This window comes from Corvus cornix, chromosome 1, assembly GCF_000738735.6.
Source record: "Corvus cornix cornix isolate S_Up_H32 chromosome 1, ASM73873v5, whole genome shotgun sequence".
NCBI lineage: Eukaryota > Metazoa > Chordata > Aves > Passeriformes > Corvidae > Corvus > Corvus cornix.
In genome coordinates, this window is record NC_046332.1 from 18,307,408 (window position 1) to 18,318,665 (window position 11,258).

At 40.5% G+C, this 11,258-nt stretch overlaps 1 protein-coding gene across 1 annotated transcript; it reads left to right on the forward strand.

Moving 5' to 3' along the window:
* Positions 1-3,195: 3,195 nt before the first annotated feature.
* LOC104687003 (SH2 domain-containing protein 1B) lies at positions 3,196-9,503 on the forward strand. The gene is made up of 4 exons (XM_039551322.1): positions 3,196-3,522; positions 6,775-6,838; positions 9,121-9,343; positions 9,445-9,503. Exons 1-4 carry the CDS (start codon positions 3,383-3,385, stop codon positions 9,501-9,503), a joined length of 486 nt encoding a protein of 161 aa, XP_039407256.1. The 5' UTR covers positions 3,196-3,382.
* The last annotated feature ends 1,755 nt before the right edge of the window (positions 9,504-11,258 follow it).

Below are 11,258 nucleotides of genomic sequence, written 5' to 3' on the forward strand. Positions count from 1 at the left end.
ACAGTTCATGCACACTGGTTTTGCTTTTGACCACAGCTTTTATCTAGCCCTACTATCCCACACTCTGCCTGATGATTCACTGAATGTTTAACCCTCAGTGTTGTCAAGCAGCCTGGCTTCTCCCCAGATTTCCTGTTCTTACAGGAACTTACACTGTCAAGAGCTTTGCTGTGTTAGAGCTGCAGCCAGGAGACATTGCAGAACCAGAGCTCCAAGTGTGCTTGTTAACATGAGGCGTCACTATGAAATGACCCCACTAAGTTTTACAATAACAGGAGGGAAAAAAAGAAAGTTAGTCCTGGCAGCCAAATGGCAGAAAACCAATTAGATATATGGTCAACCAGGGCTTGGCACTGCTGCCAAAATGTTGCACGTCTTGTTTCTCTCACAGCTATTCTGTGAAGGGAAGAGTGGCTAATTATCCTGCTCTTCTAATCAAAAGACTTTCCTTATTTATAGGCATCAAATTTTATAGTGGTAGCCAAGGTGGTGTCAGAGAAAAGTAAAGAGAACAGTTGCAAGAAAAGGTGACTTGTGGAAAAAGACTGAAGGAAGTGATTGCATTAAGTTCACAAGACATAATATTGACTAAAGGATGTAATTGTTTTGACATACAGAAGACTTTTAGAAAGTGAAACTCTATCTGTTTTTTCCCCATGCTATGGTAGAAGCAGGCCAAGAGGCAGTCTCTCAGGAAAAAGAACTTTGCTTTTCCCCCATTCTTTGCCATCTGAAAGTCTAGTCACTGCAGGAGGCTATCCTAGGAACTTTGAAATCTCCTTGAGTGGATGAGGAATAAAAAACAACGCAATCTTATTTTGGAGTGGAGTAAAATGTAAGCGCAGATTCACAACAACCATTGCTTGGTTTGGTGTACCTAAGATTGTATAAGATTCCCAGAGGCTTGGCCTGGTGCAACTGCCTCAACCACCCAAGCCCCACTGCCTTCGGGCATCACTGCCATTCCAGCTCCCCAGGTCTCTCGTCACACATTTAATAAGCGTTAATGTCATCAGCTCCTATTTCTGACCACTCTTCAGACTTGGCTGAGAAGGCAGCCTGGATATGCAGGTTTGTGTAAGCCAAAAATACTTGTGAGATTTGTGAAGCTAGAAATGTTTGTATTAGGAAATGTTTGCCAAAAGTTTACAGCTACATTAGGCTCATGGAAATACATTGTTATGTGATCCCAACATACACAGTAAAGATTCGGTGCTGTGTGGTACAAGTTTTGGTGAGGCTTATGGGGCACCTCTGCGTTGATTGACAAGGAAATCTCCAACACCTTCCAGGTGTTTACACAGCATCCATCAACAGGTATCCCAGGCTGGGATCTGCAAGGCCTGTTGTGTTTTTGCCAGAAGCTGTGTGGTATTGCCCTGAATTAGCCCTCAAACACACACACACACACACACACACACACATTTAGTGACTGACCAGACCATATTTACAGTCTGTTTCCTTTCTCCTTCCCAGACCCCTTTCTGTGGTATATTTCTATGATTTCTGCTTTTAAATCAAGCTCCTATTCTCAGATCCATTTGAATACTACTGACAGGTAAGGTGAGGGAAAAGGACAATGTTAATTCCTGAATGCTAATTCCTGAATGCTCTCAGAGAGTTGTGGAGACAACTGAGGAGGAAGGTGATCAGGCCAGTGGGTGGTGACTGCTGCTGGAAGGAGACCCCAGCTCCCATTTCTCCTCAAGCACTGTCTTCTTTTCAAGGTTTTTTTAATCAGACAAACACTCTACAAAGCTGTCAGTAGCTGTGGTTGCTGTTTCACTTTAAGTAACTTCTAAATTCAGATCTGCAAATCTACTGAAACTACTGTCTCATATTTCTGCACCTAGGTAATGAGGTCTTTAGGGAAAATTGTGAAGAACATCTATTTCTTACCTTCCTGAAAGAGAAATTTGCAGTTGTTTCCTATCTACCATCCTTTCAATGCAAGGAGAGAACCTGCCTGAAGCAGGACAGTGCTGAACAGCTGCTGCTCTTCATTTGCAGAGCTGGGCTTCTGGAAAAGCCATTCACCTCACAATACCTCATGGAAATTGTTTATTTATATGACATGTAGAAAAAAAGCCACAAACAGTTTTAACCTGTAGGAAAATACAAGTGCATTTGATAACAAGGAGAATCTTAGTCACATGTTCTTAAGGATGCTTACAAGGCCAGAGTATTTCCCCCCAATATCACTATCTCCATCCCATTGGAGGATAAAAGAAGATTTTTTCCAAATGCAGTCTGTCTACAGACAGCTGAAATTGGAGGAGCTAAGTACATAAACGAGTTCATCCCCTTGGGAGTCAGGGCTTGTTTTATCAGTAAACTGTGGTCACTGCAGGACAGACCTCAGCTACAGCGTCACCTTGGACTTACTGTTTCTAGGTTTCTCTCCTAAGGGTATCTTTTTTCCTTATGTCTCTAAAGTTCTTTGAGACAAAACAGTACCCTTCTAGAGGTGCTTTATTCCTGAGCTAACTAAGATGCCATCTGGAAATGGTCTTAGTCTCATGCATGATCAACATGCAATTAGACACACAAATGTTAACATAAGATTTTTGTGTGTACAAAGTTGTCAGAGAAAAAACACGAACGTAACAGCTGCATGTGCAACGTGGCTGTTCTTGCTTACAGTGTGCGGTCAGTATTCACCTTGTTTTTTTCACAGGTTGTTTTTCTCTGTGATCAAGATGACAGCAGTCCCTGCATCTCACACTATTCCCCTAGTAAACACCTTGTGTCATTCTACAGCTTATTTTGATGACATTTGTTTAAACCTCTGCATGAACAGAGAACAAAGTGTCAAGTTTTTTCTGGCACTTTCTATGGCCTCATGACTGAGGCTGATTAAAACATCACAAACACTCATTTTCTCTTCTCAAAAACACCTGAGAAAAGACAAGAGTGCTTTTAGATAACTATATCCTCCCCTATATAGTCCTGGCTTATTCCTGAAGCATAGGATTCTATTTGCAGGGCTTTGAGCCACTTTAAACATAAAAGTTATCTTACAAATATAATTATACCTCAGTGTCAACTTAGCTATTCCATAGCTTAGAGGTGTGATACACAAACCAAATGTCTGCTGGTATAATGTGACAAAAGTCTCTTCCTTTTTGATGTGGACTGTGACCAGTGCAGAACAAGCCTTTCTGGCCTCCACAGAGCTCATGAGCTGTCAAGCTGCAGAGCTAACCCACCTCACAGGGGACAGTTCAGTAAACAACACAGATGAACAACTGCATGTCCTTGGCACCTCCAACTTCAGGTGTCTGCAGGAAGCTGCTTTTGGAATAAGTCTTCTTTTCATGCCAGGCTTCTGATTTGCTCTAGAATTGCTTTGAAAGGCAAGAGACCTTGTTTTCTTTTATCCATGGAGTTCTCATTCCCATTTTTTCATGGAAAGATAACAAGGAGAACCTGTGAAGAGCTGCTGAGCAAGAAGAAAAAGAATGGCAGCTATTTAATACGGGAGAGTGAGAGTGTGGAAGGAGCCTTGTGTCTCTGTGTTTTGTAAGTACCCTAATACTGATTTTTTTATGAGTTTTCAGTTGGATCCAAAGACAATAATCATCTTTTCTAACATTCATAGTTCTTCCCTGATATTAACAGCCTTCAAGGGAGTGTGTCTATGTATTCAAGTAGTGTTGGTTGCTTTAGGTTTCCTTTATAGTGAGAGGGTGGCATTTGCAAAAAACCATTTTGTGTAACATATGATAAATGAACTATAATCTGTTGATGCTGGTCTCTCTCTCCAGACAATAAGGGGAGCCCAGAGAAAATAGCTCAGCCTGCCAAAACATGTTAAGAACCCTACTCAAAGTAACTGCCTCTATAATGATGAGTAAACAGCATTTTAGCACTGTTGAGACACTGAAAAGTCTCATGGTGTGTTACAAAACACTTCCTTCTTTATAGAATTTCTGTCTGATGAAAGCTCAGCCTCGTGTTTCAAAGGAATTTTACCTGATATAAGAACATAGGCTGAGACTGAAAATTAAAAAGTTCTGTTTGAATTCATATGACAGATCCACAGACAGGATGGGCATAGAAAACTGCTATTTCTAGACCTTAGCTTTAATTAATACAATTAAAATTTTATTATTTTCTTTTTCTGTAGGGAATTGCACTTTTATTTCCGTTTTTACACTTTTCATATATAATTGAACTGTTCATAATGCATTCAAAGTTTAAAAATTAGAATCCAGGTCTTTGTTTGAACCTATGAGGTTTGACATTTGTTGAGGATACGTTTGAGTATGACATGAAAACTTTTTAACACATCTAATTAATTAAAAAATACGAGAAGATGTTTTTATCAATCACTAAAAATCCATTTCTTATGAAACAAATCAATGGAGAAGGGAGAAAAAGAGAGAGAGAAATGGAGTACTACTGGGTTGGTGGGTAAAAGAAAGGAGGTCTGCAAAATGACAATACAAGGAGAAGAGAAATAGCAAGTGGGGGGGAAACAGAGCCCTCGGCGAGGGAGCTACAGGAACCTGCTTTCAGTATGATGTGGAATGAGGCAATGCAGGGGGTGAGGGGAGGGCAGGGAGATGGGAGGGAATGCGCATCCATACCCTGTCAGAAGGGACAAATGGGGAACCTGACACAGAGGAAGAACGACAATGTTAGTTAGAACCTGGGTTAAGCTTTGTGCTACACCAGCACGGTTGCTTTCCCTTCCATCGTCTCTTTTTTGTTTTAAGGGCAAAGCAGATTTGCCTTCTGATACCTTGCAGACATGCTTTGGCTTGTCACATCTGTCTGCCACAATATTCTGCTCAGGCATACGAAAAATCATGTGACTTCCAGTTTGCCTCTGTGGGTTTGTAGCGTTAAACGCTGATAAAACCTGAAGTGTTTAGTGGATTTGACTGTAACTCCGACATGAACAAATGCCATAGTTAAACTGCAAGGGTGGCAGCAGTGGTGCACAGATGGTGGCTTGCACTGGTCAGAGCAATGCTTGTGTTCAGACAGCACATGGGATGGTGTTGTAGTGGCTGAGAATTGCCTCAAAGACGGAATGGTTCACTAGGCAGAGGAAAACTGCCCTAAAACTGGGGGCAATCAACACTGAAACTCTTTGTGATGTTTCAAGGCAACTTTTGAATTAGAATTACGTCTTAACACCTTGTTTAGCACCTAAGATGGTTGATGTGCAAACTGACAAACCCTTCTCAAATTAACTGATGCGTGGGCAGAGATACTGATCCACTTGCTACAGCAAACAAACAACCTTTTTTGTCCTTTTTTTATTGGGATTTGCGGGGGAGTGCACTCCCATGGAGGACCTGGGGCTCAGAATGGTGGGACCAGTTCAAATGCATCTCTCCTCTAATCAGGCGTGGTGCACGGCTCTGCTGATACACCTTCCTCCACAGAACACTGTCTCTTTCATCCAAAATTATCCCAGGTCTCTCACAGTGCCTCACTTCAGACCTACTGTTCTTGCTACTGTTCTCCTTATTGTTCAACAGGCCATTCTCCCTCTCACCTCACTTTTCTTCCAAGCACCTTGTTTGTACCCTATTACTAGCTCTTGGTAAGCATTTAATAGTTAATGTGGAAACAGAAGTTTCCATTTTAATGGTAGTTTCATGTTCATTAAATAAAAATTATAGTAGCTGAATAATATCCAGACAATAACGTTTTAAAATCTAGTTGATCAGTAAAGAGCAAGTATCAAAAATTATCAGTTCCTGGAATTTCTTTTTATCACTTTTCTGTCTCTGTGCAAAGAATGAGCACTCACATTGATAAAAAGTACTCTTCAGCAAGGAATATTCCACAGGTATCTCAAGAAGGCAAAAACCAAAATATGCATCCCTGTGATACCACTCTTTGAATTAAAATAAATCTGTTATAACTGGAAGCCTTATACTGATCTCAATTCACAGTAACTTTTTTTGCAGAACAAAGTAGTTTATTTTCAGAGTAACCCTTCATTTCTGTGCAAGGCCCCTGAGCCAGGTTTTTGCCCCAAGATTCTCCCTCTCATGACAGTTCACTTCACATAGCCACATAGGTACAGCTGAAGTCCTCCTGAGGAACAAGCACCCCAGTTAAAAAAACTTGCTTTCAGATGCTGCTCCCCTGTCTCCCCAACCTCCTCACTTATTTGTGATGTACATTTTCTTGCAGCTCTGCTACCTTTTTTGATCATGGTCACCTTCTCCACCTCCCAAATTGCTGCTACTGTGGTACCTGATAAACCTTTTATTTCTGTTGACAAAATATATCCAAATACATCAGTAGCCTCAGTGTTCAAACACTTTCATATTATCAAAAGTAACAATAACTAAAACCCTGGGAAATGCAAAGGAGGAATATTATTCTTAGGAGCCATGTAGTCATTTTCTGGGTGCTGGTGACTGGAGGCTATTTTCTGCCAACACCTCTCCAAGAATTCAACTGCCTTCTTGTGATAGAAATGCAAAATGAAGTTCAGGGAGGTATCACGCATGAGGAAGATAAGAGAGAGATGACAGGAGGTGATGTCTGTGGAATCAAATTATGCTCATAAAAGGCCTGTGTTAGGTTTAGTTCATAAGTTCTTTGAAACCCGTGGTTAGAGTAATCTTGTATTTCAAGATATTAAACCTTCACTCATTTTGTAATCTCAATGCTCTCTTCTGTTTTGCTTTTCTGTCTTTGCCTCATTCAATTTTACTGCACAACTTCTCATGTCTTTAATAGTGTTTGCACATATGTCCACTTTGTTAATGTGATGTATTATGTATACAACATTTTTCACAGCTTTGAGGACCTCATCTACACTTATCGAATCTTCAGGGAACACCAAGGATATTTTAGAATACAGGTGAGTAACTCTCATTACATCTCTAAAGACTGCATTAACGATCATAGATTTTTTAAAAATCATAGAATAAGAGTTCTTAGATTCATCTATGATCAATGATCATTTTAATCTATGGTCATTTTAGTCAATGATAATTTGACAGATCATAGATTTTTTTTTTTAATCCATAAACACAATACCATAGAAAATATTTCCAAGTTTGCTCTCTACTCAATTTTTATTATCTATGAGCTCAAAATTAGCTCTTGTGTTTGTAGAATTTCCTTATAATCTAAGTGGCTCTGTTATTTATTAACCAGCTGCTTTCTGATTTGACCATTTCTTTTTTATAGCACTGATGAAAAAACTACTACTTTTGTTACTTTCTCCTGTTCCTAATTAGCTTTTTCTACTTGAAAGTGCTGCCATTGCATGCAGCATCTCATAGGGATCTGGGATATTGCAATGATATTTTTGATTTAAAGAATGTATAATTCTGTATGATTGTGAGGCACCCGAACTGATGATGCCAAATAATGCTGCTAATTCAAGAAAAACAAGTGCAGGAGAGACTAACGCATCAATCAAATCCCCAGGCAATGTGAAAGGACACCTATAAACTCACTCCCCTGCTTGTAGTAGGACAGCCAAGAGGACTGCAATATTAAGCACCATTAAGTGGAATGAGGAAATCACTCCATAAAGGACACTCCAAGCTCTCATATGCTGATAATTTGTTGCTTACTAGTGGTTTTTCCTGAGTACGAAAGACACAATTTCCCATGAAGAAGAATGGTTTGTTGATAAAAAAATTCTGGTTTGGACCTTAGTCACTCTGCTGGGGTTATGCTGTCATTCCTGTCAGCAGGTAATAATAACTCAGACACTTTGAGGTTTTTCAAACCCATTTTTCCTTACAAAGTTTTGCCAAAAATGTGAAAGAAGAGTTCAGTTATTAAAGAAATTAATTCAGATTATTTTGGTTTGCTAAAATAATTGATTGAAATAATACATTGATGGTGGAGGAGAGGTGGTTTGGGTTTTTTTAAAGGCCAAGAGAAAGCCATGAGCTTTCTAGAATGCAGTAGGCTGGCCCCAACCAGCTAAGCACCCCCACAGATGCTCACTCCCTCTCTCCTTAGCAGGACAGGGTGGGGGAAGACAACAAAAAGAACAAAAGTGAGGGAACTCCTTGACCAGATAAAATACAGTTTAATAGGTAAACAGGTAAAGCAAAGTTGTGCACACAAGCAAAGCAAAGGAGTTTAGCAACTCCTTCCCATTGGGAGGCAGATGTTTAGCCACGTCCTGGAAAGCGAAGCCTCAGCACACACATAACCACAAACGTCCTCCCTTTCCCTGAGCTTTTATTGCTGAGTACAGTGTCCGATGGGGTGCGATGGGATAGCCAGCATCCTGCACAACCCCAGCCTGCTCCCCAGGGGAACCAAGTTCAAGAAAAAGACAACCTTAAGGCTACATGAGCACTGTTCAGCGACAGCCTTATCAGCACTGTTTTAGTCACAAATTCAAAGCACAGCACTATGTAGGCTGCTATGAAGAACGTTAACTCATCCCAGCCAGACCCAGTACACAGAGGCATTGGCACCCAGTCCATGCAGGGCTGAATGGAAGATGAAGGATGCAGAAAACTAACGAAAATAAATACATGTTTCTTTGCTAGCTAGCAGATGAAGTGAAACCAAAGGCCTGTTCTCTTTTAATGACTACTGGTAGGCTGCTCACTGTCTGTCACTGCCCTGAAGTCACAGCACTGTAAAGTCCATGCACAGATCCCTGCAGGGCTGAGCTGCAGAAGTTCAGTCCTGTTGTATGAACCCACACTTAAAAAGCAGTTTTTTGCACATGTCCTTTGCTTGCCAATGCTGATATTTTGTAAAATTTTTGGGTTCTGTTTGTCACCTACTTATTTAAAGACAACATTTTAAGTAAGAACTAAATATGTTATCCCTAAACTTATGCTCTCAGACCAGAGCGCAGTGTGTAATGCTGTTGCTCTTCAACACTCTGCTGTAGTGGGTTGCTGCAGCACGCATCTACACCAATAATTTAAACTGATGCTCTTTTTGAAAAAAAATATGGTGATGGAGGTTACTTTTAGTGCCATAGCCATGCCTCCAAACAGGTGTCCCTTATGTTTTAAGGGCAGTGCAATATTCTGTCACCAAATCTGTTTACAAAACAGCTCCTTGGTAAATAATAAAGAACCTATCATTCTTTTCATTTAGGGGACTCCATGTGAAGGGCACTTGCAAAAACATTTTGTTATCCTTTCCTTACAGACTTCTGAAGGTGTTCCAGAGAGGACGTTCAAAACGTTAAAGGACTTAATATACGCTTTCGAAAAGCCAAATCAAGGACTGATAACAAATCTCCGCTACCCAGTGAAGAAACCAAAGGCTTTGAGAAGAAGCCAGAGGACCAAGTCAGGAATGGACAACATTTATGATGGTAAGAAATTTAGCTCCGCCTTTGTGGGTTTTTTCAAGATGACGGCATTGACAGGTTTGTGGTGAATACTTGCTAAATGTCCTCTTGCATGGACGTAAGTTTTACATCCTCCCATCTCTCTTACGTCCACTGAAATGGTTATTCTTAACTCACAGGTTACTTACCCTCACCCATTACAAATGAACAAATTAAGATTGCTAGAGATAGACAGTGATGAAAAAAGCTGCCTACAGCTCTCTCGGTCATGGGTGTTGACACCTTGAGGCTGGAGAAGACTGAGAACCAGTTTTACCCATTGTGCATCTGCCAAGGTACCAGGCCCTTGCACTTCACTGGAGATTGAGGGTGTCCTTTACATTCATTGCCCAGGTTCTAAGATATTTTTATATCAAAACTTTATTCAGTTAATCCTAAGATGGGCGAGTAAGCAAGCCAGCTTGTGAATTGTATTCAAATATGACTAATTGATAACAGGCATATAGCCTCATGCTCAGGATCACAGCTTTGGAACCAGAGTTCAGCCTTTCATTGCTCTTCTTCTGCTAATTTATGCTCACGAGTCCCAGGTGTAGGACAAGGGTGTGATGCTTCTACCTGACAGAATTATGCAAATGGATACAATAAAGACAGATGTTCTCATAAAGCTTTAGACTGTGTTGTTTAGCCCCATGTCATCCTTACATCCTTGTTTTGAGAAGGATGACTGCAGATCCTGTTGGTAACTTGCTGGCATCCCTCACACGCCTCTGGATGTCATTCTTCATGTTCCTGCTGTACAACACTCAGCTGCTGCATCCATCAGGTCATGGGCTGCCAAATAACCCTGAAGGTGTTCCATGACCTCTGGCAGAGTGTGCCAAGAGCCACAGCGTGAGCAAGGGAAATCCTTTCATTAAGTACAGGTATCATAAAGGAAATAAAACCTTGGAGTCTCCACCCTGCCCTGTGATCTGCATCTCATGTCCAACGGCAGCTCAGCACAGTGGTGTTATGATCCGGTTATTAAAGTTCTTAGAAATGCCTCTGCCCAAATTAAGGTGTAAATGAGACCTTATGCCAGGGACAACAGTATGGGTTTTATCTGATAGTAAATATGAGACGGAGAGAGAGAAAATGGAGAGTAAAAAGAAGAGAAAGAAATCTGAGAAAGAGGTGGAGGGGACAGAAAATATCACCCCTCCACGGATCCCAGTGATGCTCCAATAATCCTCTCCAGCTGGTCTTCTTGGTGGTGAAGGTCCCCCCGAAAAGCATAGAATCTGATGGGTTAGTATAGCTCAGGCTAGGTAGATCCAGTACAAGCTATTGTGCATTTTTGCTCAGCAATGAAAGAATTACTTTTTGTTACAGACACATAACATACACATGTACGTCTGGGGAAAGGTATCTTGTGCCCATGTATGTGTCTTTGGTGGTTTTTAGCCAGCAAATTGTCCAAGATGTTGACTCCTAGAGAGAACATTCTGTTAGAAAGCAGCAATATAAATACATCAAATGAATGGGCATAAAGCAGTGATTAATGGCAGAATTGATACGTGTTGATAAAAATATATGACAAATTATTGGCATCATAAGATGCTTTAAAACCTCCAAACTCTGTTATTTTGCACATGATTCAAGTTACCTCATTGCTGGAGGAGTGGATAGTATTTCAGCAATGTCAAGGAATACTAGTAGTCTGTAGTTTGAATAATGCAAATTGAAACAAAAAAGCTGTGTTAAATCCATGCCATAAAAAAGTAATCAACCAGAGGAAAATGGTTTGAAATACTTTTAATGCTGAGAAATGGTTCTGGCACCTTACAAGAGGAGTGCAAGTTCTACATGCATGTCAGCATGAACACATTCTGTTTTTAATAGGCTCTGTACATATGGGAATGCTTACTCCATTTCATCTGCTACTGCCTTTAGTTCTTTATTATGTGTATGTCTTTTGTAATGTAAGAATTTGCTTTAATATTACCCCTAG